Source organism: Salmo salar, chromosome ssa01, assembly GCF_905237065.1.
Source record: "Salmo salar chromosome ssa01, Ssal_v3.1, whole genome shotgun sequence".
Lineage (NCBI taxonomy): Eukaryota > Metazoa > Chordata > Actinopteri > Salmoniformes > Salmonidae > Salmo > Salmo salar.
The window spans coordinates 57338605-57366142 of NC_059442.1; the positions used below are offsets into that span (position 1 = coordinate 57338605).

The 27538-nt window shown below is 42.4% G+C and overlaps 2 protein-coding genes across 2 annotated transcripts; both read right to left on the minus strand.

Moving 5' to 3' along the window:
• Nucleotides 1–528: 528 nt before the first annotated feature.
• Nucleotides 529–8964, minus strand: LOC100195226 (adipocyte plasma membrane associated protein). The gene is given in 9 exon segments (NM_001140255.1): nt 529–1815; nt 2146–2338; nt 3285–3419; nt 4435–4609; nt 4847–4966; nt 5392–5484; nt 5892–6007; nt 7843–7959; nt 8695–8964. Coding segments are annotated over 9 exon segments (1251 nt in total). The 5' UTR covers nt 8787–8964; the 3' UTR covers nt 529–1605.
• Nucleotides 8965–16894: 7930 nt separating this feature from the next.
• On the minus strand, nt 16895–20279 carry LOC106605977 (oocyte zinc finger protein XlCOF6). Its single transcript, XM_014202008.2, has 4 exons — nt 19982–20279; nt 19496–19753; nt 19296–19392; nt 16895–19167 (listed from the first exon to the last, which is right to left on the minus strand). The coding sequence occupies exons 1-4, from the start codon at nt 20126–20128 to the stop codon at nt 17372–17374; spliced, it is 2298 nt and encodes a 765-aa protein (XP_014057483.1). The 5' UTR covers nt 20129–20279; the 3' UTR covers nt 16895–17371.
• Between the last annotated feature and the right edge of the window lie 7259 nt (nt 20280–27538).

The window sequence follows — 27538 nt, forward strand, 5'->3', positions numbered from 1 at the left end:
AAATCCCAAACTGAATCATATCCGAAGGAAAGAATAGAAAATCTGTGCGGCCGTTCCGAGCACAATCTAAACTTCTAGAGATTCCATCTGAAGGCTTGCTCCACTGGGCCTTTTTACGGACAGGGATATCATTCCTCGTCAGCACCCTGTGACCTATACCCTTTGAAAAGCCTGGTCCGGTGTATGATACAGCCTCCATCATTCAAAGGCTCTTATGAAACCAGTGCAGCAGCGTCTGATCTTGAGCGAGTAGAGCCAGCAGCAGTGGAGGGGCCCCTCCCGCAGAGGGCAGCCCTGGTGCTCTCAGTAACCTTTTGAAGCAGCGCTCCGTGCACCCTCTTAATGAGGCCCTTGATCTGAGCTCCACTGGCTCTGAGGCAGGGGAGGGTTTCTGTGTGCTCATGTCTACTGTACATTTGAGGTGTACACTGACAGACTTCTGTCCAACTGGTTTCTCTCTTAAGACATGCAGTGGGTCAGTAGCAGGCTAATATTTTATGGTAGTATATAAACAAAGTAGAAATGTCATGTTTTTCATTATTAGGCAAACTGATTTAATTCAAAGGAAGGTCAGTTGAAGGCCGGCAGCATTCAACATTGAGCAAAAAATTGACATTCCGTTAAGCAGTTGTGCAATATATAAAATCAAGGGAAATGATTGATACTTATATCATTTTTCACCACATTTAGTATGATCAACTAGGTCTAGGATATCTAAATATACACAACAGAAGAAATCAGTTTAAAGTGGCACTCCTAAAATAATACAGATTCAGTGTTTTTTACATCTATTTCTACTGATAAAATTAAGTTTGAAGTACAAGAATAACATTTTCAGTTATATTTAGGGATGAGATGAGAGCTCAGTGCTGAATGGTTCACACAAGAAAAGTAACAGATTTGGCACCTCGTTTCAACAACACAAAACAGACCTGAAAAACAATGTACTTTATAACATGGGGATTTTTGCACAAACAATTTGGCCCAAGGAATGCTTGGTTAAAAAAAAAAAAAAAGCATTTGAGCTCCAAATGAAACACACGATCATACCTGTCGACAGAAGTTAAAGGGTTAATAGTTCATTCTGGGCTGATAAGATTAGAAAGGACGGATATGCATCCCAGTCAAATGTGCCTCAGTAGTGCAGCTACTTAATGAAGACTAGCCCATGTTTTCCTGAAGCTGGCGAAAAGCAATGCAAATGCAGCACATCAAGCATTAAGCCATTCTGATCAATTCCAATGTATCTGTTATTGGAAAACACTACTTTGGGAAAGACTAGGTAGGGAGGTGTTAGGTAGGCAGAGAGCAGTCTCACAGTGTGGAACATATTGCTGTCTGATGAAAACCGATTCTCCATTTTTTTTTTAAACATGTATTGAAAGCAGTAACTCCCCTCAATGTACTCTGAACATTTCACGACTCAGGACCAAGAACATATATTCAAAACAGCTTCTGAAGTTTCATAATAGTATGTTTGTTAATGGGAAAATATGGCAGTTTTTTCCATTTCCTGAAAAGTTCCTGTTTTGGAGATGAGTGGTTTTCATCAGAAAGCAACACTATGGGTTTTGTACGAGACAGCGGTTGTGCTCAGCTCCCAGCTCAAACCTTGCTGAGATCCAGCTTGCAGAGGTAAGGGGAGCGGAAAGAGCCTAGGTAGAGGTGGCCGTCGTGCTCGTGTGCCTCGCTGACGTAGGCTGCCACCATGCCGTGGGGGTCATGGAAGCTACGCATGCACGCCCCGCTCTCCTGGAGCTCTATCACCAGACTGTAGCGAGGCACAAACTTCATCAGCACGTCCTGACTGAAGAGCTGCAGGGAGAGGGGGAGGGGTGATGAGAGATGGGGGGGGGGTGAGTCTTATCACCAAAACCAGACTGAAGTAGAGATCACACAAAGAGACAGTCTAACAAAATGGTCTCATGGTCACAATGAATGAGGTATACTGTATGTATTCCTTCAATATTTAGGCAGATTTCCAGCTTGCAAGATCCCAAACCCTTGTATGCAAAAACACCCAAGAAACAGACCAACAGGAATGAATACCAGACTTACAGTCACAGTAAATAGGACATGTCAAATCTCCCTTTAGTCTTTTGGTGGATTAAAATGAAAGATATTATTTTACAACATATCATCTACCTTAAATATTAGCTTTTTTATCCAGGGCTTCTGGGACAGAAAGTCCAGCATGGAGAATCCAGGGTTGGGCCGCACCGCTGACATGGCCACCCAGTACCCTCCAGAGGAGCTGCGACGGATGTTGTCAGGGAAACCAGGAAGGTTGTCAACAAACGTGTCCATTCCTCCCTTATTTAGACCTGACACATGGACTCTGCACGGACACAGTCAGAAACAAAGTCGTGGGAATTCAGGAGATGAGGGAAAGAAAGTCCATTCTGTCATGCAGATTAAGGTTAAAATGGCTTGCCTCATGCTTATGGTATGTGTGACAGGTAACAGAGGTATTATGGGAAACAATTCAAAACATTTGACAAAACTCCTGTACGAGCAGTCTTCACAATACTTTGAAGTCTGTGTTATAGAAGAACAAGCCAACTTCAGATCTCTTAGCAGCAGCAGGGGATTTGACTCAGCAAACTGTCTGCATTGATAAAGCCAAAAGAAAATGCATTACTTATGACTATTATAAACCAGTTATGGGAGGGAGACAATCTACTTGCTGGGGAAACCTAAAATACCATAAAAAAAAAAATATTTAAATTGTGCCCCGTTTTTCAAGGAATCACTTACTGATTTCCATTCTGCACAGTAAGCAAATAAAAAAAACTTCCCCTAACTGTCTGCATTACCATACGGGCTGAAATGAACAAACAATGAACACCTCCCTCCCACTCATTCCCCCTCACCTCCAAAATTAGTGGAAGGACAAGCCAATTTTGACTTTCTGCTCAGGCAGCTTAGTGAAGGGGCTCTGTTACCGAGGCAACAGTGAGCTTGCATCATTTATACATGTGAGTCTTGGGAGAACTGACTGTCCTCCCGGCAGGTTTAAAAAAGTTTGATATTACAAAGGCAACATATATTCATGAAATCTTGATAAGGGAGAGAGAAAATAATGAAAACCAGAGAAGAATTTAAAAAATCCTGTTGGAGCACTTGGAGCACGTTCAAAAAGCCGGCAACACAACAACCTAGCATCTGATGAAACATGAGATAACTAAAGAACGTTTCAATCCCCTTTGGGCAGCATTTCGTCACTCGGTGCAGTAGTTAAATAAGGTTGGTTGTGTTCCTCGGGAGGATCAAGTCTACAGTACCTGCGTATCCGAGCCATAGTGGTCTCAGCCACCAGCACAGACTCCTCATCAGGGAAAAGCTGGATCCCGTTGGCAAAACGAAGGTTCTCCATCAGCACTGTCACCTCCTTGGTCTCGGTGTCGTACTCCAACACGCTGGAAAACAGACAAAGGGTTACATACGGACAGCTTCGCTCAGACTTCAGGTTGTTGTCTTAATAAAGTGTTCAATTTCTTAAAAATGTAAGGTACCCGCATTATGTATCAACGCAAATGCTTTTAAGTAAGGGATATAGCTTTCATTCTAGAAAATTCATGATTAAAATATGACAAGGCCCTATATCAGGGGTCTCCAACAGGTCGATCGCGAGCTACCAGAAGCTCGCAGCCCACCTATGAGTAGCTAGCCAAACAATTCTGAAACACAATATCTGCCAATTCATTTACAGAAATACTTTCCCCAAAACCTTCTGAATTAAATGTTAACTGTAAAGTAAGCTTACCTGGCAGAAGTATATCATGAGTAAGTATATCATTTGTATTTGTTATTTGTAAACTTTGCCATGAAATGAGCAGCACAGAACCATCGCCAGACAGGCACATTCCTCTCTCGCTAGATGACAAATTAAAAAGGGCCAAATGCGCAATTAAAGGGGAATTACACTCCAAAATCCTTCCAGACATAAAATAAATTGCATCCTGATGTGATTTAAGCATTGACATGGACTCAGAAGATTCAATTTCATTGTTTCTCTACAAAATTATCATTTTGAGATTGAAAAACTAAAATGTCTAAAACCAAGAAAAATAAAACAGAATTTGGGAGATAAAACAATTACAGATTTTATTGGGCTTTATAGGGATTTTTTTGTTGCTAATTAGCCATTATTTTACCAGGTATATTGTCAGAAAACAGTGCACTACTTTCTCTTGTACACTAAGGGCCTGGGAAGAGTTGCAGGGGAGAGGAGAAGAGAAGAATGTGCCTATTGAAAGCTAGAAAAAAATGAGTAGCTCACAACATGTTGAATTTTTTTTAAAGTAGCTCCCATGCTACAAAGGTTGGAGACCCCTGCCCTATAAATATCAATAGAAACTCTTGACAAAGTAGACAAGACCTTGCTATTAGAATGTGCTCAAGGATCTCCATATGTTCTGTGGTAACAGTTACCGTCCATCTGCTGTGGCCTCCATGATGAGATGAAGGTAGTCTCTGCGCTGCCACCTGCTGCTAGAGTCGGTGAAGTACACTTTCCTCCCATCCTGCGTTACATCCAGGTCGTTGACGAAGGAGAGCCTCCGGCCCCCAACCATCTGCCCAGCCGACACCAGGTTGGTCACCTCACCTTTGTAATGAGTCAAAGAAACACTAAAATGACTTGTATAATCCAGCACTTTTATTTTGAGGATAGTATATTGAACAAAATGGATTATACTGAGTAAAAGGTGAAATTGTTGGAAAATCTAAAACAAATATTTAATACCTTGCAAAAAACAAACAGGTCTTTGTCACATTATTGATATTAAAATCGATCCTATAAGGAATAGAGAACTGTGATGCCATTGCTGTGTGTGCTGCTTACCTGTGACAGGGTTGACCTTGAACAGCCCCAGGTAGGCATCAGCTACAAACAGGGTGCCGTTAGGACCCACTCTGATACCCAGGGGTCGTCCACAGCTAGGCTCCTGTTCACGGGATCCATCTAAAACAAAGCACATAACACAGTGGACATGTGGAATGTAAAGTCATTTATTGGGAGCAATTATTTCAATCATTTTGAACAGGCTAATCTGATTAATACGAGCAAATACTTGGGTTAGAGCTTGAGTCTATTCTTGACATGTCTTTACAGTTTTGAGCCGACATGCTAGGCCTGTTGTGCATTAAGCCGTCCTTGTTGCGTAAGCATAAAAACAATCCATACAGGGCATGAGTGAAACGCACCTGCTAAGAGTTGCTTATGAATGAGATTTTGAAACTCCAGTCTTGAGCAATGGGAACTATTGGATCATTTGTCTAAATCATGTCATGTTGAGGGTAGAGACAACATCGTGTAATGAAAGCTTATGAAATCAGATGGACACAATGTGTGAGCAACCAGTTAGTCAAAGCCCCATACTCACTTACCACAGGGTGGCTTGCCAAGTCTGGCTATAACAGTGATGCTCTTGCCCTCAATCTTCACTATCTTCCCATCGGCCGTGCCAGTGTAAATCAAATCTATAGAGAGAGAGAGAGAGAGAGAGATAAACAATCAAAATGTGTATGTTGAAACTGGTCGAACGTAAAGGCATTATGTTGGACATCAGCATAGAACAACCGTTGCAGAGGTAAACTAGTAAAGCACAAGTCAAATCAGATGTGTCAATGTGTCATGCCAAATACCTGTCCGTCACTAAGACCACGGAGTATGTGGAGATTTGGAAACTTAAGCATCTGCTATTATTGGTCAACACAACCATCCAGACAGTATTACCCCAGCATTGCCCCTTCAGCTTTGAACTATCAGACTGCTGTTACTGTGGAATCACCCCAAATTACACAAGCCCACACAAACTGGGTGAAAGATATGAAAGACATTGTCATGTGGCGAGACTCCAGCTGGAATACTCTAGTCCCATACTGACCTCCAAAGTTAGCAATAGACTCTGGGCCAACAAGCTGGTCCTCAAACAGCCGCTGTGCCTCCCTCAGCTTAAAGTTAGGCTCGTAACAGCCAGACATAAGGGGCGGCTCACTGAGGCTGAAAAGACAAGAGGAAAGAAATGAGGAAAGAAAATCAAAAAGCGCCTCAGGGAAAATTGAAACCGCTTTGAAACTTTGAGTCGAGTGCCTCATCAATCTTTCTTCAATCAATAATTAAGCAATTACTGAAAAAGTAATGTTTGGCTAAGCATTTTGTCTTTGCATCAGAACATCTAGGCCTACATGATCAATTCTATTGATAAGGTTGACTGAAACCATTCTACATACTGACTATATACTACATAATATGTATGTTATACAAGTAGTATAGGCCTACTCATTCAGTGGAGTGAGATCTGTGAGAAAGACTAGTACATAATAGTTTCCACAAACCGATTTCCTGAAAGTTGAAAAGTAAGCAGAAATGTTGACTATGCAGACTGATTCTAAAGTATCTTGCTGTAAAGCTGATTAAACAGTCTTAAGCAGGAAGTACCAGTGACTCGCTCAATACGGAAGTGGTCAGATGACGCGGATGCTACGCTACAGGACTGTTTTGCTAGCACACTGGAATATGTTCCGGGATTCATCCAATGGCATTGAGGAATACACCACCTCAGTCATCGGCTTCATCAATAAGTGCATCAATGACGTCGTCCCCACAGTGACCGTACGTACATATCCCAACCAGAAGCCATGGATTACAGGCAACATCCGCATCGAGCTAAAGGCTAGAGCTGCCGCTTTCAAGGAGCGGGAGACTAATCCGGACGCTTATAAGAAATCCCGCTATGTCCTCAGACGGACCATCAAACAAGCAAAGCGTCGATACAGGATTAAGATTGAATCCTACTACACCGGCTCTGACGCTCGTCGGATGTGGCAGGGCTTGAAAACTATTACGGACTACAAAGGGAATCCCAGACGCGAGCTGCCCAGTGACGCGAGCCTACCAGATGAGCTAAATGCCTTTTATGCTCGCTTTGAGGCAAGCAACACTGAAGCATGCATGAGAGCACCAGCTGTTCTAGATGACTGTGATAACGCTCTCGGTAGCTGATGTGAGCAAGACCTTTAAACAGGTCAACATTCACAAAGGCGAGGCCACTCAAAGCGTGCGCGGACCAACTGGCAAGTGCCTTCACTGACATTTTCAACCTCTCCCTGACTGAGTCTGTAATACCGCCATGTTTCAAGCAGACCACCATAGTCCCTGTGCCCAAGGAAGAAGGTAACCTGCCTAAATGATTACCACCCCGTAGCACTCACGTCGGTAGCCATGAAGTGCTTTGAAAGGCTGGTCATGGCTCACATACACAGCATCCTCCCGGACACCCTAGACCCACTCCAATTTGTATACCGCCCCAACAGATCCACAGATTACGCAATCTCAATCACACTCCACACTGCCCTTTCTCACCTGGACAAAAGGAACACCTATGTGAGAATGCTGTTCATTGACTACAGCTCAGCGTTCAACACCATAGTGCCCACGAAGCTCATCACTAAGCTAAGGACCCTGGGGATTAAACACCTCCCTCTGCAACTGGATCCATAAAATTGTCAGAGACTCCAGTCACCCAAGTTATAGACTGTTTTCTCTGCTACCAGACGGCAAGCGGTACCGGAGCGCCAAGTCTAGGACCAAAAGGCTCCTCAACAGCTTCTACCCCGAAGCCATTAGACTGCTGAACAATTCATAACAATCGCCACCGGACAATTTACATTGACACCACCTAATTGCTCCTGTAAGTCGCTCTGGATAACAGCGTCTGCTAAATGACTAAAATGTAAATGCCTTGAAGTCAATACATTTCTGAGACATTAGAGTGAACATGATTCTAAAGACCAGGAGAAAAAAAGAGAGAAGGATTTAAATTCTTGACAGCTCACCTAAGCAGCTCGGGGTGAATAGGAGACTCAAGCAGAAAAAAGACTACAAGCAATGGAAGGATCAGGCATCCTCCCAGGGTCACCAGGATCACACGGAATACCTTTCCACTATAGGTACTGGGAAAAACAAAACATAGATAAATTAAACTTTTTTATACAGCTGAGGAAATGTTACCTCTCTCAAATTCATAGACAGGGCACTATATATATATATATTTGTAAGCTATACATTGTCGGTTTACGTTCTTGTTAGACAATGGCGTAGGCCTATAACCTTTACATTTGGGGTTATAAGTTATGATAGTTGTGTCCTCAGGCATAGGCCTAAGTTACATTCTTCAAGAAGCAATGGGTATATTGAACAGATTCCCAGATCCCAGACTGTAGCTTTAATATCAATTTGTTGTTGGGTGTTTGAAGAGATCCATAAACTCTGGTCAACAGTGGATAATACAGTACTCAAAACATACACACAGAATGCACATGTATCTATTTTCAGAGAGAAAGCATCTATGAAAAACCTGAATAGGCCTTACTATCAATAGCCTACACTAAGTGCATGCTGGTCAATGCTCTCTCCACTTATTACTGACTGTTTGGTTCATACCATGCATGCATAATGCAAAGTAATTGTATATTCAGTCCATCCACTTTTACCTTTAGTCAGTGAGTGTAAAACTGACCTAGATATGGATTGTTTACCTCTACATCTGCCATCAGCTTGGAAGCGCAAATGAGAATCATGCAGTCCGATACACAGTGGTTGATTGTGCATCGTTGCGTGATGCAATACTACAGTAGCAAGGAAAGCAGTATCTGATGTTAATATCAATACTGAGGAAGATAGCTTACCTGGTTCCCTTGTATTGGGGTTCCTGTAATTCGTCTGTGATGATCTGTGGTCTGTTCAGTCTCCTGAACCGCAGTCCCTCTGGCTCATTCATATTGAAATGAGACTTCTTCTACTATGACTCTATTATCCAAGAATGATGTTTAAAGTAAGAAGCTCGCTACATGAGTAGGTTGATAATTTGATTGGTTGTAAAGACAGACAAATACAGAATATTGTAGTGATATCTACAGTATACGACGAGCTTTCTTAGTGGACACCTTTTTCGCAATACGCATTTTTTTCTTCTACGTCAGGCGACAGCTGCTGTCTCTAGATCATGGATGTTTAACGCCACCTTCTGTTGTGGAGTGTGCATTACAGACCATTTTGAGACGTCATATTGCAGGAGATAAATAAAATAAAATAAAATGTTATTTGTCACATGCGCCGAATACAATAGCTGTAGACCTTACAGTGAATTGCTTACTTACAAGCCCTTAACCAACAATGCAGTTTTAAGAAAATAGCAACAAAAAAAAAAGTAAGAGATAAGAAAAACAAATAATTAAAGAGCAGCAGTAAATAACAATAGCAGGGCTATATACAGCGGGTACCGGTACAGATTCAATGTGTCAATCTGCGGGGGCACTGGTGTGCTGGTAATTGAGGTAATGAAGTACATGTAGGTAGAGTTATTAAAGTGGCTATGTAATAACAGAGTAGCAGCAGCATGGGGGGGGGGGGTGCAAATAGTCTGGGTAGCCATTTGATTAGCTGTTCAGGAGTCTTATGGCTTGTGGGTAGAAGCTGTTTAGAAGCCTCTTGGAATTAGACTTGGCGTGCCGGTGCCGCTTGCCGTGCGGTAGCAGAGAGCGCAGTCTATGACAAGGGTGGCTGGAGTCTTTGACAATTTTTAGGGTCTTCCTATGACACCGCCTGGTATAGAGGTCCTGGATGGCAGGAAGCTTGACCCCGGTGATGTACTGGGCTGTACGCACTACCCTCTGTAGTGCCTTGCGGTCGGAGGCCGAGCTGTTGCCATACGAGGCAGTGATGCAACCCGTCAGGACGCTCTCGATGGTGCAGCTGTAAAACCTTTTGAGGATCTGAGGACCCATGGCAACATATGGTTTGAGTCCATTCCATTTGCTCCATTCAATCCATTATTATGTGCCATCCTCCCCTCAGCAGCCTCCACTGGTATGCATAGACTGTTTCGAACTCTGATATAAGGTGTTTTTCTCAAGATTGCCGCGATGTGACTTGCATCACACTTGTCAGTACACTCGTAACAACCTAAGCATTACGAAACTTCTATTAGATCCAATAAGCATTCACCTATCAAAATAGCAGTTCATTTTTTTCTTGACTAAATTCAACACTATCTCATTGCCCCTGCCCTGTGGTGATACTGATGATTTGTTCCCCGACACGACCACTAGATGAAGCTGTAGGCCTACTCCAGGGGAGAAAGTAAAGAGGTAATTTCTGGTACTGCATCCCTGCAAAATAAAAATAAAAACGTAAAAAATCTTGCCAACTGACAGTCGCCAAATGTCATTAGGTCTGCACTTTCTGGTGTTTTGTGTAAAAGATGTCTGTTTCCATTCATCACTGTTTGGAGGCTGGTAATATGTTGTGAGTGGATGAACATGAGCGGGTAGCCTAGTAAAGGAGCCCTTTGAAGTGATTGTTTGACAATCAGATGGAAACTGGTTGTGTTTATTCAACAGTAAAAGGTAATACTTTTTAAAAGTTAAATGACAAATCTTTACGACTAGGCCCACAGAGATCCTATTGAATTAATAGGGATTCTATACGTAATTCTATGATTAGGTACATCAAAAATGTTGGTGCATGAGTTCCCATAATGGGAAGAAATTACATCTACTTTCACCCCTGGCCTACTCCATCTAGCTACAATGGTAGAAACATAAACAAACATTTCAGTTGAAATGTAACTATTGATTCTTGAAGAATATAAATTATAAACGCCTCATGAGCTTTGTTCAACTGTCGTACCCCATCAGAAACCAAAATACACTTTTTTTTACTCCTATGTTTATACACAAAGTAAATGCAAACACTGTATAGCCTCAAAACATGGTTAAAACTATCATATTGATATTATGGATGGTCACTCCTTGCATCCATAGCTCTGTCTATGAATTTAAGAGTGATAACATTTCTCCATCTTTTTTTGCCAAAACAGTGAACACTTTGTTGTTGTTTCAAATGCGGATTGCTCCTTTAAGCAACTGTGATGTCACAATGCACATACTCCTGGGGTGACTCTGGTCACGTTCTCTTGCTCAGACTTTGCATGCGTCAACCAATGGTTGTGTGCCATGTCATCGACTGTGTCATTGACTGACAGGTTACTATTAACATTTGATGTGATTAGCTGATATGTAAAATATCTATCCAGGTGTTGTAAGATCTGGCACGTGTCAGCAACACCTGGGCAGAGGAATGTGCCCATTATTTGCTGTTGCAGAGCAGTTTAAACTGCCATTAGGGGAAGTATTAAATTTACATTACATTTAAGTCATTTAGCAGACGCTCTTATCCAGAGCGACTTACAAAATGGTGCATTCACCTTATGATATCCAGTGGAACAACCACTTTACAATAGTCCATCTAAATCTTTTAAGGGGGGGGTTAGAAGGATTACTTTATCCTATCCTAGGTATTCCTTAAAGAGGTGGGGTTTCAGGTGTCTCCGGAAGGTGGTGATTGACTCCGCTGTCCTGGCGTCGTGAGGGAGCTTGTTCCACCATTGGGGTGCCAGAGCAGCGAACAGTTTTGACTGGGCTGAGCGGGAACTGTGCTTCCTCAGAGGTAGGGGGGCCAGCAGGCCAGTGGTGGATGAACGCAGTGCCCTTGTTTGGGTGTAGGGCCTGATCAGAGCCTGAAGGTATGGAGGTGCCGTTCCCTTCACAGCTCCGTAGGCAATCACCATGGTCTTGTAGCGGATGCGAGCTTCAACTGGAAGCCAGTGGAGAGAGCGGAGGAGCGGGGTGACGTGAGAGAACTTGGGAAGGTTGAACACCAGACGGGCTGCGGCGTTCTGGATGAGTTGTAGGGGTTTAATGGCACAGGCAGGGAGCCCAGCCAACAGCGAGTTGCAGTAATCCAGACGGGAGATGACAAGTGCCTGGATTAGGACCTGCGCCGCTTCCTGTGTGAGGCAGGGTCGTACTCTGCGAATGTTGTAGAGCATGAACCTACAGGATCGGGTCACCGCCTTGATGTTAGTGGAGAACGACAGGGTGTTGTCCAGGATCACGCCAAGGTTCTTAGCACTCTGGGAGGAGGACACAAGGGAGTTGTCAACCGTGATGGCGAGATCATGGAACGGGCAGTCCTTCCCTGGGAGGAAGAGCAGCTCCGTCTTGCTGAGGTTCAGCTTGAGCTGGTGATCCGTCATCCACATCCAAGTAGCAGTCTGACTGGTCCTCCACCCTGGAGTTCTACAGTAGGTGGAGATCTTTGGCTTCACTGATTGAGTCTGCTCAGAGCACCCTGAAACTAGTGATGCTAGAGGTACGCTGCTCTACAGGAACTCTCTCCTGCAGGGTGACCACCTCTTCGCACCTGGGGAAGACGGCAAAGGACCAGGAGAAGTCTCTGCTCTGACAGGGGTTCCCTCAGAGCATTTTAAATTGCCAGTAGGGAAAGCAGCAACCTGACCAGTCCTCCACCCTGGATTTCCTCTTCCAGGCAGAGACCTTCAGCTTTGACTCTGAGATAGCCTCGCAGAACGAGAACTTTGAGTCTCTTTGTCATGGCCAAGGTCTCCACCTCAGCCACCTCAAGCAGTCTCCTCTATGACGAGCTCAGCCGCCTCAAGCCGAGTCTCCTCCATGACGGGCTGGTTGATCAAGGGGGAGGCCACTGTTGCTGTCTGCTCCATGTAAATGCAGGGCAGAATCTGCTCAGAGCACCCAGAAATTAATGACTGTGCAGATCTGTCCCGGTTCATTTGCAAATGAAGTTAAATGACCTTGTTTCAGACTCTTTTTATACTGTTTCAATTGACGTCACGATAGCATAATGACTTAATAACCTTTTCCCCCCTTTTTTTAGGGTGTAGATCAGCTTTAATATTGCAAATAGATTGTGGCTTCCATCAATGTAATTGTCTGCATCATTTCCTATCCCCCATATACACTACCGTTCAAAAGTTTGGGGTCACTTAGAAATGTCCTTGTTTTCCATGAAAACATACATGAAATGAGTTGCAAAATGAATAGGAAATATAGTCAAGACGTTGACAAGGTTATAAATAATGATTCAAACTTTGCTTTCGTCAAAGAATCCTCCATTTGCAGCAATTACAGCCTTGCAGTCCTTTGGCATTCTAGTTGTCAATTTGTTGAGGTAATCTGAAGAGATTTGACCCCATGCTTCCTGAAGCACATCCCACAAGTTGGATTGGCTTAATGGGCACTTCTTACCATACGGTCAAGCTGCTCCCACAATCGCTCAATAGGGTTGAGATCCGGTGACTGCGCTGCCCACTCCATTATAGACAGAATACCAGCTGACTGCTTCTTTCCTAAATAGTTATTTCATAGTTTGGAGCTGTGCTTTGGGTCATTGTCCTGTTGTAGGAGGAAACTGGCTCCAATTAAGCGCCGTCCACAGGGTATGGCATGGCGTTGCAAAATGGAGTGATAGCCTTCCTTCTTCAAGATCCATTTTACCCTGTACAAATCTCCCACTTTACCACCACCAAAGCACCCCCAGACCATCACATTGCCTCCACCATGCTTGACAGATGGCGTCAAGCACTCCTCCAGCATCTTTACATTTTTTCTGCGTCTCACAAATGTTCTTCTTTGTGATCCGAACACCTCAAACATAGATTCGTCTGTCCATAACACTTTTATCCAATCTTCCTCTGTCCAGTGTCTGTGTTCTTTTACCAATCTTAATCTTTTATTTTTATTGGCCAGTCTGAGATCTTTCTTTGCAACTCTGCCTAGAAGGCCAGCATCCCGGAGTCGCCTCTTCACTGTTGATGTTGAGACTGGTGTTTTGCGGGTACTATTTAATGGAACTGCCAGTTGAGGACTTGTGAGGCGTCTGTTTCTCAAACTAGACACTCTAATGTACTTGTCCTCTTGCTCAGTTGTGCACTGGGGCCTCCCACTCCTCTTTCTATTCTGGTTAGAGCCAGTTTGAGCTGTTCTGTGAAGGGAGTAGTACACAGCGTTGTACGAGATCTTCAGTTTCTTGACAATTTCTCACATGGAATAGCCATCATGTCTCAGAACAAGAATAGACTGATGAGTTTCAGAAGAAAGTTCTTTGTTTCTAGCCATTTTGAGCCTGTAATCAAACACACAAATGCTGATGCTCCAAATACTCAACTAGTCTAAAGAAGGCCAGTTTTATTGCTTCTTTAATCAGAACAACAGTTTTCAGCTAACATTTTTGTGCTAACATAATTGCAAAAGTGTTTACTAATGATCAATTAGCCTTTTAAAATTATAAACTTGGATTAGCTAACACAACGTGCCATTGGAACACAGGAGTGATGGTTGCTGATAATGGGCCTCTGTACGCCTATGTAGATATTCCATAAAAAATCATCAATTTCCAGCTACAATAGTCATTTACAACATTAACAATATCTACACTGTATTCTGATCAATTTGATGTTATTTAATGGACCAAAATGTTTACTTTTCTTTCAAAAACAAGGACATTTCTAAGTGACCCCAAACTTTTGAACGGTAGTGCATATTTTTTTGTAAATATATAAAATATATACAGTGCATTCGGAAAGTATTCAGACCCCCTGACTTTTTCCAAGTTTTGTTACATTACAGCCTTATTCTAAAATGGATAAATACTTTTCTTTTTTAAATCATCAATCTACACACAATACCCCATAATGACAAAACGAAAACAGGTTGTTAGAAATACCTTATTTACATAAGTATTCAAACTGAACAATCGGGGGAGAAGGTCCTTCGTTAGGGACGTGATGAAGAACCCGATGATCACTCTGACAGAGCTCTGGACTTCCTCTGTGGAGATGGGAGAACCTTCCAGAACGACAACCATCTTTGCAGCACTCCACCAATCAAGCTTTTATGGTAGAGTGGCCAGGCGGAAGTCAATCCTTAATAAAAGGCACATGACAGCCCACTTGGAGTTTGCCAAAAGGCACCTAAAGAACTCTCAGACCATGAAAAACAAGATTCTCTGGTCTGATGAAACCAAGATTGAACTCTTTGGCCTGAATGCCAAGCGTCACGTCAATTTGTAAGTCGCTCTGGATAAGAGCGTCTGCTAAATGACTTAAATGTAAATGTAAATGTAAATGGAGGAAACCTGGGACCATCCCTATGGTCAGTGGTGTAAAGTACTTAAGTAAAAATACTTCAAAGTACTACATAAGTAGATTTTTGGGGTATCTGTACTTTACTATTTATATTTTTGACAACTTTTACTTCACTACATTCCTAAAGAAAATACTTTACTTTTTACTCCATACATTTTCCCTGACACCCAAAAGTACTCTTTACATTTTGAATGCTAAGCAGGACAGGAAAAGGGTCCAATTCACACACTTATCAAGAGAACATCCCTGGTCATCCCTTCTCACTAAACACAAATACTTAGTTTGTAAATTATGTCTGAGTGTTGGAGTGTGCCCCTTGCTAACTGTAAAAAGAAGAAGGTGCCATTTGGTTTGCTTAACAAAGGAATTTGAAATGATTTATACTTTTACTTTTGATATTTAAGTATATTTTACCAATTACATTTACTTTTGATACTTAAGTATATTTAAAATCAAATATTTTTAGGCTTTTACTCAAGTAATATTTTATTGGGCGACTTTCACTTTTACTTGAGTAATTTTCTATCAAGATAACTTTACTTTTACTCAGGTATGACAATTGCGTACTTTTTCCACCACTGCCTACGGTGAAGCATGGTGGTGGCCGCATCATGCTGTGGGGATGTTTTTCAGAGGCAGGGACTGGGAGACTAGTCAGGATCGAGGGAAAGATGAACGGAGCAAAGTACAGAGAGATCCTTGATGAAAACCTGCTCCAGAGCGCTCAGGACCTCAGACTGGGACGAAGGTTCACCTTCCGACAGGACAAAGACCCTACACACACAGCCAAGACAACGTAGGAGTGGCTTCGGGACAAGTGTCTGAATGTCCTTGAAAGGCCCAGACAGAGCCCGGACTTGAACCCGATCAAACATCTCTGGAGAGACCTGAAAATAGCTGTGCAGCGATGCTCCCCATCCAACCTGTCAGAGCTTGAGAGGAACTTCAGAGAAGAATGGGAGAAACTCACCAAATACAGGTGTGCCAAGCTTGTGGCGTCCTACCCAAGAAGACCTGAGGCTGTAAACGCTGCCAAAGGTGCTTCATTAAAGTACTGAGTAAAGGGTCTGAATAATTATGTAAATGTGATATTTCTCTTTTTATTTTGAATACATTTGCAAACATTTCTAGAAAGTGGTTTTGGCCTTGTCATTATGGGGTATTGTGTGTAGATTGAAGAGGGGGGGAAAAAACGATTTAATCAATTTTAGAATAAGGCTGTAACGTAACAAAATGTGGAAAAGGTCAAGGGGTCTGAATACTTTCCGAATGCACTGAAAATATTTTTATACACGTTCCTTTATTATTTTCCCCTAACCCTACCACCCCTCCCCTAATTGGAGTAAACTAATGGACAACACTTAGGCTTCTACTTCCAGATATACATACTATATAAATATTTTGTTCGTTTTTTCCCCTTTAGCTACCCTCAACCCCTCCCATCGATCTCTGAACACCATCCAGTTTTGATTTCTATTTGCCATTCAACTCTGCTCTGGTGTTTCACAAAAGTTCTGAACCTTTCTATTCTCATAGTTTGTATAGATTGTACAATAAAGATAAACATTTTTGCTTATAGAGTATTATAATTATATTATTGGTCAATTTACTATGACTTTTCAGATCACCCAGCAGTGCTATTTGCAGAGTTAACTCCAGGTAAACGTTGCAATTCTTCAGCCATTCCTGAACCTGCGACCAAAAATATATATATAACATTCTATTGGTTGCAAGAATTTTGTATAATCATTTAAATTGAAAAACTCACAACATTAGTTAAGCCTACATTAAAGGACACCTTTTCTTTGGTTCAACTGAACAGCAACGTAGGTAACGAATAAACACACACACACACACACATATATATATATATATAACTTGATTCTAAGTAGATTTATTTAATTCCGATTTACAGGGACAAAACACAAGGCAAACACCTCTTGTTACCTGAGTTGTAAAGTGAGCAAATGTATTGCAATATACTGTAAAATACTCATGCTGCAACATTACTGGTGCATGTGGGTTGAAATATGGACATGCTACATACATATAATAACATAGTAGTACTTATCAATAGACTAGGCCCAGGTTACCTGAGAGACATGATGATAGCAACAGTGATGCAAATTTCAACCCATCCTAATATAACATCAGGGGGAATCCATGGAAGGACCATGGACGTACAGTAGAAGGCTTGCATTGTCATTTATGCAGCTTGTGTAATAGCTAGATATTCTATAATTATAATTACTACATGGATTTGCAACATTCATAGCATTTTTTGCTAAGCAGCTCCAGCTAGGCAGGTGTGTTGGTATTGTGCCATTATTCATACATTATTACAGTACTTGTGAGTCTCCAACAGTCACTTCCACTATTTGTTCTTGAACTTCAATACACTTGTGTTCCTTCAAATTTCTCATACAGGAGAAGCTCTTCCTGCATTTGGAGCAGTTGTATGGTTTTTCCCCAGTGTGCACTTGCTGGTGAGCCTTGAGATTGTTAGCTTGGCTGAAAGTCTTCCCACACAAAATGCAGAGAAATGGTTTCTCCCCAGTGTGCACGCGTTTGTGGCGAACAAGGTTCTGTGCAAAACTGAAGCTCTTCCCACACAGGTCACAGGTATGTGGCCTCTCTCCAGTGTGAGTGCGTAGGTGAAGATTGAGGAAATGCTGTTTGGCGAAGTGCTTCTCACACATGGTGCAGCTGAATGGTTTCCCCTCAGTGTGAATGAGCCGGTGAGCGTTATAGTAACTCAGGGAACTGTACCCTTGTTCACATATATCACAGGTAAACGTCTTCTTGCCTGTGTGGACCCGACGATGAGTTTTGAGATTGGAAGCGGTATGGAAATTCTTTCCGCATTCTTCACAAGAGTGCGTTTTTTTCTCTGTGTGTGTCACCTGGTGCCTTTTCAGATAGTTTGCAGACCGGTAGCATTTTCCACACTCTAAGCAGTCATAGGGTTTGTCCCCACTGTGGATCTTCTGGTGGATCATCAGCGAACTCTTTTGGTTGAAGCTCTTTCCACATACGTCACATACAAACGTTTTCTCACCTGTGTGAATGCGCTGGTGAACTTTGAGATGACTAGCTTGAGTGAAACTCTTCTGGCATATGTCACAGGTGAATGCTTTAACACCAGAGTGAGTCTGCTGGTGTCTGCGGAGGTTAGGCGCTAAACTAAAACATTTGCCACAGATCTCACAGCTAAATGCTTTCTCACCAGTGTGAACTACGTGGTGGGTATTAAGGGCACTTTTCAGGCTGAAGCCTTTTCCGCATTGGTCACACATGTAGGGCTTCTCTCCGGTGTGGGTCCTTCGGTGAGCCTTGAGGCCACTTCTCTGGCTGAATCTATTGCCACATATGTCACAGCTGAAAGGTCGCTCTCCTTTGTGTACAGTCAGCACGTGTACATTTAAACTTCGTCTAGCTGTAAAAGACTTCCCACACGTTGTACACTTAAATGGTCTTTCTCCTGTGTGTACACCCTGGTGTACTATCATATCTCTCTGCCTGGCAAAAACCTTCCCACACTGAGAGCACTTGAATCTCTTCTCTCCTCTGTGTACAGTTATTCTGTGAGCTTTGAGGCTACATTTTGCAGGGAAAGCCTTAGCACACAAAGTACATCTTAATACCTTCTCTTTCTCTCCTTTGAAAACCACCTGGTGTTCTTTAAGCTGGCTCTGGGTGCCAAATATCTTCCCGCAGTATGTGCACTTGAATCGCTTCTCCCTTTTGTGGACTATAACGTGGTGTACTTTGAGACTGCACTTTGCTGTAAAGCCCTTCCCACACTGCGTACACTTAAATGGCCTCTCACCCGTGTGGACAACCTGGTGGGCTTTCAGGTTACTTAGTTTACTAAAAGCCTTCCCACACTGTACACAGCTTAAACATTTGTCTCCTTTGACAGATTTCTGGCCCTTTGTGCGTCTCGCCACACGCAGTCTCATTTGACGTACTGTGGGAGCCGCCATCTTAGCATCATTGGATATGCCTGTGGGCGCAGCAGGCTCTAAGTCTTGGTCATCTTGGGCCTTTGCTGGTGAGAGTGGTGTAGTAATCTCCTCCTCCAAGTTGTGTTCAATAGTAGCATCCTCCCCAGCCTCTGTCCTGGATTCTCCATCTGGGCAGTAGATATTCAATATTAATTCATTTAAACTTTCTAAGTTGTGAATATAAGATGTAATGCAGTCAGTTGTCCACATTCAGACCATTCTGAACGTATTGAAAGGTGACTTCATAACTACTTACCTGTGTCCTCACGTGTGTGTCCTGTCTGGGCGTCCTGTTGCAGGGTACCCTCCTTCAACGTGATCCATTCAGCACATTCCTCCTCCGTCTCTGAAGACTAGATGTGAAATAATAAATCAGTGGAAAGTATAGCAACTCATTTGCATCCTATTCATTTTCAAGATATTGGGGACCAGTGATATGGATATATGGGAGCTTACCATGCCACTGTTGACTTCAGACAAGCGCACAATTTTAGTCAGGTCTTTTCCTTGGGTCTTCCTGTCCTCTGCACCCACCTCTCCAAGCCCTCTAGTCGTCCTCAGGTCCCCATCCCTCAACTGGAGATTCTCCTTCAGAACCTGATTATCTCTCTGACACACAGACACTTGCAGACGCAGAGAAGCTGTATCCTCATCTATGAGACTAATGATTTTTTGCATGGCCTCTTTGCACAATCTCTTCATGGTGGCAGACAGCTGTACATGGAGAAGACACAAACATATGACACTGACTCTTTTCTTAACTTCTGAGCTAGCTAGTCTCAATGCCAATTTTCTGACCCAAGACATTTGACATAATAATGTCAAACAAACAATTCAGGTTAGCTACCCATACAATGTAACCTATGTAACACACACGTCCGTGCCAACACAATGCAGGCTGGTTAGCTAGGCAAATGTAAACTCTGCTTGTGACCAACTTACCTCAGTCCCAGGGCCAGTGCTCTGCCTCTGTGACTCGGTGTAAACGTTTTGACTCGTGCACTCGTCCAACAATTTACTTATTTCCACCACGGCTGCATTTACTAAAAGCCTCATGACGGTGGCCAGTTGATCCTTTAAACGTGACATTTTCCCTGAGATTTAAAAGCCTACATTTAGACAAATATAACGTTATGATTACGCAGTAGATGCTGTCACATTTTAGTTCACTAGCTAACTATTTCATTCAACAAGATGACATCGGCATCTCGTCAACAACAATAAAAAAGTACTTCCGGGTCTTCTTCTTCTTCGATGAGGTTAACGGTGGTTGAATTCCAATGTATTGCACAACCGCCACCTACTAGACTGGAGTACAACTCCCTTATACTTTTGTTAAAAAAAAATATATATAAAAAATATAAATACCCTACCATCTAACACTACAATCACAAAACAAATGTTAAAAAATCTATAAAATAAAAATAACACCACCCTACTCCACTATTTAAATATATTTAGTCCTATCTCATGCCAACCTGAAATAGATAGGACATCACCACTTAACACACCCTGTAACTCTGATGTCAAGTCTCGCACACCCAAATACTTCTCTGCAGCTGCCACCACAACCTCAATTTTCTGCGACATACATTCCAACCCTGCATTAAAGTTGAAAACCATTGCTATAAATGCTAAAAATCTAATTTTCCTGAAACATACCGTTGAGGTCGGAAGTTTACATACACTTAGGTTGGAGTCATTAAAACTCATTTTTCAACCACTCCACAAAATTCATGTTAACAAACTATAGGTTAGGACATCTACTTTGTGCATAACACAAGTAATTTTTCCAACAATTGTTTACAGACAGATTATTTCACTTATAATTCACTGTATCACAATTCCACTGGGTCAGAAGTTTACATACACTAAGTTGACTGTGCCTTTAAACAGCTTGGAAAATTCCAGAAAATGATGTCATGGCTTTAGAAGCTTCTGATAGGCTTATTGACATAATTTGAGTCAATTGGTGGTGTACTTGTGGATGTATTTCAAGGCCTACCTTCAAACTCAGAGCCTCTTTGCTTGACATCATGAGAAAATCAAAAGAAATCAGCCAAGACCTCAGAAAAAATTGTAGACCTCCACAAGTCTGGTTCATCCTTGGGAGCAATTTCCAAATGCCTGAAGGTACCACGTTCATCTGTACAAACAATAGTACGCAAGTATAAACACCATAGGACCACGCAGCCGTCATACCGCTCAGGAAGGAGACACATTCTGTCTCCTAGAGATGAACGTACTTTGGTGCAAAAAGTGCAAATCAATCTCAGAACAACAGCAAAGGACCTTGTGAAGATGCTGGAGGAAACAGGTACAAAAGTATCTATATCAGTAAAATGAGTCCTATATTCACATAACCTGAAAGGCCGCTCAGCAAGGAAGAAGCCACTGCTCCAAACCCGCCATAAAAAAGCCAGACTACGGTTTGCAACTGCACATGGGGTCAAGATCGTACTTTTTGGAGAAATGTCCTCTGGTCTGATGGAACAAAAATAGAACTGTTTGGTCATAATGACCATCGTTATGTTTAGAGGAAAAAGGGGGAGGCTTGCAAGCTGAAGAAAAGCATCCCAACCGTGAAGCATGGGGGTGGCAACATCATGTTGTGGGGGTGCTTTGCTGCAGAAGGGACTGGTGCACTTCACAAAATAGATGGCATCATGAGGTAGGAAAATTATGTGGATATATTGAAGCAACATCTCAAGACATCAGTCAGAAAGTTAAAGCTTGGTCGCAAATGGGTCTTCCAAATGGACAATGAGCCCAAGCATACTTCCAAAGTTGTTGCAAAATTTAAGGACAACAAAGTCAAGGTATTGGAGTGGCCATCACAAAGCCCTGACCTCAATCCTATAGAAAATTTGTGGGCAGAACTTAAAAGCGTGTGCGAGCAAGGAGGCCTACAAACCTGACTCAGTTACACCAGCTCTGTCAGGAGGAATGGACCAAAATTCACCCAACGTATTGTGGGAAGCTTGTGGAAGGCTACCCGAAATGTTTGACCCAAGTTAAACAATTTAAAGGCAATGCTACCAAATACTAATTGAGTGTTTGTAAACTTCTGACCAACTGGGAATGTGATGAAAGAAATAATTTCTGAAATATTCTGAAATTTCACATTCTTAAAATGAAGTGGTGATCCTAAGACATTTTTACTAGGATTAAATGTCAGGAATTGTGAAAAACTGAGTTTAAATGTATTTGGCAAAGGTGTATGTAAACTTCCGACTTCAACTGTATATCACTTGTTGGCCTATCCCTCTGTACTGGTACAGGGTACTCAGGGAAATAGGGTACTCAGGGAAATAGGTGGTAACTAAATCAAATTGAATTGTATTTGTCACAAATTAGCCGAATACAACAGGTTTAGACCTTACTGTGAAATGCTTACTTACAAGCCCGTAACCAACAATGCAGTTCAAACAAGAGTTAAGAAAATATTTACTCAATAAACTAAAGTAAAAAAATAATAAAAATAACACAATAAAATAACAATAACGAGGCTATATACAGGGGGTACCGGTACCGAGTCAATGTGCGGGGGTACAGGTTAGTCGAGGTAATATGTACATGTAAGTATGGGTAAAGTGACTATGTATAGATGTTAGACAGCACATAAGAGCAGTGTAAAGAGAAATGGGGGGAGGGGAATCAATGTAAATAGTCTGCGTGGCCATTTGATTAATTGTTCAGTAGTCTTACAGCTTGGGGTTAGAAGCTGTTAAGGAGTCTTTTGGTCCTAGACTTGGCGCTCAGGTACCGTTTGCCGTGCGGTAGCAGAGAGAACAGTCTATGACTTGAGTGACTGGAGTCTTTTTTGGGCCTTCCTTTGATGCCGCCTAGTATATAGGTCCTGGATGGCAGGAAGCTTGGCCCCAGTGATGTACTGGGCCGTACACACTACCCTCTGTAGCGCCTTACGATCAGATGACGAGCAGTTGCCATACCAAGAGGTGATGCCATCGGTCACAATGCACTCGATGGTGCAGCTGTAGAACTTTTTGAAGGATCCGGGGACCCATGCCAAATCTTTTCAGTCTCCTGAGGGGGAAAATGTGTTGTCGTGCCCTCTTCACGACTGTCTTGGTGTGTTTGGACCATAATAGTTCGCTGCTGATGTGGACATCAAGGAACTTGAAACTCTCCACCCGCTCCACTACAGCCCCGTCGATGTCAATACAGGCCTGTTTGGCCTGCCTTTTCCTGTAGTCCACGATCAGCTATTTTGTCTTGCTCACATTGAGGGAGAGGTTGTTGTCCTGGCACCACACTGCCAGGTCTCTGACCTCCTCCCTATAGGCTGTCTCATCATTGTCGGTGATCAGGCCTACCACTGTTGTATTGTCAGCAAACTTAATGATGGTGTTGGAGTCGTGTTTTGCCACGCAGTCTTGGGTGAACAGGGAGTACAGGAGGGGACAGATGTGTTGTTGCCTACCCTTACCACCTGGGGGCGGCCCATCAAGAAGTCCAGGATCCAGTTGCAGAGGGAGGTGTTTAGTCCCAAGGTCCTTAGCTTAGTGATGAGCTTTGTGGACACTATGGTGTTGAACGCTGAGCTGTAGTCAATGAACAGCATTATCACATAGGTGTTCCTTTTGTCCAGGTGGGAAAGGGTATTGTGGAGTACGATTGAGATTGTTTCATCTGTGGATCTGTTGGGGCAGTATGCGAACTGGAGTGGGTCTAGGGTTTCTGGGATGATGGTGTTGATGTGAGCCATGACCAGCCTTTTAAAGCACTTCATGGCTACCGACGTGAGTGCTATGGGGCGGTAATCATTTAGGCAGGTTACCTTCACTTCCTTGGGCACAGGGACTATGCCCCCTGGGATAACTATACAAATTGGAAAGCCTTAAGATTAATAATCCACTTGTTTAGAGAGAAACATTTAGATAATTTTAGAGTAAAGTAGTAATATGTTGGATGAGTGTGTTGGGGGCAACTCGCCCCCGTTACTAGGGGTAACTGGTGTACTCGGAGTGCTAGCTAGCAACCTTTCTACCAGATCATCTGAGGTAAAATACATTAAGAATATAATGTAACTTAATTGCAGTTGTAAATTTTTCCACTAAAGACTGATAGCTTTAAAGTTAATGTTATTTGCCTTTTAGCAATTTTACACAGCATTTTATGTCATATAGCTAGATAGCTAGCTATATTTTTAAGAGAGAGCTTTTCAATTGGCATCTCTCCCCCTGTTTTTAGTAACAGGTGGGGACTGGATTAGGTGTGAGCAGTGCAGGAGGTGGGCTCATGAGTTGTGCTCCACTTTTACTGGGGATATCGTGCAATAGCAGAGCATAAGAGGGTTGCCACATTAATGTTACACTGAATTAATTAGTTAAGTTATTGTTATTAAATGTTCAATTCCAATGTTATTTAATCTTATTAGTTATATTCCATTCCAATATTATAGTCCAATTAATATGTTTTTTTTATGAATTAAAAACAACTACTGAAAACCTTTTGCTCCTGAATGTCATTTTAAAGACTGCTGGGATTTAGAATGTTGCATTATTCAAATCATATTTAGTGCATAATGGATTGTATAGAAAAGGACCAACAAAGAAAAAAACAAAGAAAATGAATGTGCAGGTGAGTTAAAAAGAGGAACTTTACATCAAATCTCCTCATAGTGCGGATATTAATTGTGACATGTGCAACACCATTTCCCAATTGGGAAGCCCAATTACCCCAACCTAGTTACTCCGGTACAACATTTCATAAAATAACAAAAAAAGTGTGAACTCTAGCCATTTATTTCCTTTTATAGTTTATTTGCCTTATAGTTTATTATAGTTTATTTGCCTAAGCTTGACCTTTGTCCACATACCATTTTTTTTTCTCCAAATGTTGCTTTTTTGTGTGTGTCAGCAATTCGACATTGTTCTTAGGGGGGGCTAGTTACCCTCTAGTACCCTACTCAAAGAAGTCCAGAGTATGATCCCCACCACAGTTGCAACATTTTCCATTCACAGATTCTTCAATAACATACTTCTTCCATCTGCAAACATTTGACATGTGGCCATATCTTTTGCAATTCCCACACTCTACCTAACATATCCAAGCTTCACATGTGCATTTAGAGTCTCAAACAACAATAGTATTGATAGGCTTTTCTCCTTCTTTCCATTTATCAGACTGGTCAGGCGATGTGCACTGTCCACTCCTGGGATTTTCTGAATAAGGTGGGCTACTCGTCATCTATATCGAACGAGACGCCAGATATAATGGTGTTTTCAAGACCACTGGGAACTCGGAAAAAAAACGAGGTCAAATCATGGTGCGCGAGTCAGCTGTGTTTTCACCCGCAATCACCCGCTAATAACCCACCCGCAACCGTCAATTATACAGTATGTGATAAAGTGAAAATCTGAGACCTGCACCCGACCCTAACCCTCAAATATAGAACATGCACTGCGCTCTAGGCTACAGTCAGAGAAGGCAGAACGATTTTTTGACAGGGGGTGCAGGATTTTTTTGTTGCCTGATTTAGATATGTTTCTGTTTATAATTTCCGACATTTTGGTAGGCTATTTGTAGTTCAGTTTGTCTATAATTAGATACATGCAGCTTCTCTTCTGTCATTATGTTGCCATAGAAGACCAAATAAACCCTTGCCCACCAGAATAATGTCATAAATGGTAGAATGAATGCTTCAGTCTAGTTGACATTGGTAATGTTTTCTCGGTCATCTCGGATTCTTTCGCAGAGCTAAGACGTTTAGGGATCTGGGAGAAAATGCAATAACCCCCCAAAACTAGGAAAGATTTTCTGTGCAAAATGTCCAAATTACATTAGTTTGACCGGTTGTAAGGAAAGTTTGACCGGTTGTAAGGAAATATAAAGTTGTGAAAATGACTCAACGTGTTTCTGATAAGATTTCAGTTTGGCTTGGATGCATAATTTTATCAGTTTTTATAATAAAGCAGTTCCCAACTGCGCATTCGCTTTCTCCCAAGGTGCTGCAAGAGAGAAATCATATTTCTCCAATCCTTTCCCCAAGTCAAAATGTAGCATATTTGTGTAGCCTATCATTTTACTACAATTAATGCTTAATTCTGCAGGAGATCATATTACAGTTTTTCCCAATTGTTTACACACTAAAATGGGACGTTGAAACGCAATCACTGAAACCTGAAACTCATGTACCAAATCCCTAAAACAAGTCTGCAAAATTGCAAGCACAATTCCTGCTTAACACTCAGTTTTCAATTCTATGTCACACTTTTTGCAAAACACTACACACAGTTCTCTACATTAGGCACAACATTCCAAATTAAAATCTCTTAAATCCCTTTGGAAAGCAATGCCAACCACAATGCCAAGTTCTATACACCAATTGGCAACACCCGCTCTTCACAGGTGTAAACACTAGTTGCTGAATTGTTCACTTAGAAATCAAAGCTTTAACACTATAAAGGGCCACAGATGTGCGCTCCTGTTTTGGAGGAAAATGGAAGTCAATGGTGAAGCAAGAGCTAGAGGTGAAGGAGTGAGAGGAATAGGAAGAGGAGGACAAGGAAGGACAGTTGTCTCAGATGAGATCAGGGCTACATTGGTTGACCATGTGCTCAACAATGGATTGAGTATGAGGGCGGCTGGGCAGAGTTCAGCCCAACCTGAGCCGCTACACGGTTGCATCTATCATCCGTACATTCAGAAATGAGAACCGGTAGTTACCTGCTATCTACACTATGATCTTTATGTATGTATACTGCATTCTGACATATCAGTAGGCCTATGGTACTCCGTGCTTGTTGGGCAATGTTACAGTAATGTCACTTCATATTGAAAGAAAAAATATTTTAGTTTACTGTAACCAATCATATTTGTGGATCTTCTGCAGAACTGAGAGACGGCCAGGCCGTGGTGGAAGACACTGGCTGATCACACCAGAACAGGAGACCGATATTGTGAACATGGTGGTGACAAACCATACCATTAGATTATGAGAAATCCAGAATCACAATTGCAGACCACACAATATTCATTAACATTCACCAGGTAGGCTTGTCTACATTGGACCGTGTATTACAGCGCAACCGAAACTGGTCTATAGGGTGCCATTTGAGCGAAACTCCGAGGGTTAAAGAACAGCGCTATGAATATGTGCAAGTAAGGGACTTTCACCATGTGCGCAGCCGTTAGCCAGCAAGGCGTCCTCCATCACCATGCCAAACTTGGTCCCTACAACACCGCCCTTCGCATCACATTCCTGGACACACATGGCATCCTCATTCCAGCCGAGCAGAGGGGTGGACCAGAGCAGCCCAGGTTGTCATCTGGGACATCGTTAGTTTCCACCGGGCTGCTCTGGTCTGCAACTGGTTCATCGACCATCCACAATTTATTGTTCTATACCTCCCACCATATTCCCCATTCCTGAACCCAATTGAAGAGTTTTTCGGCATGGCGATGGAAGGTGTATGACCAACATCCCCTCGCACGCATGCCTCTTCTCCAGGCAGTGGAGGATGCATGTGGTGA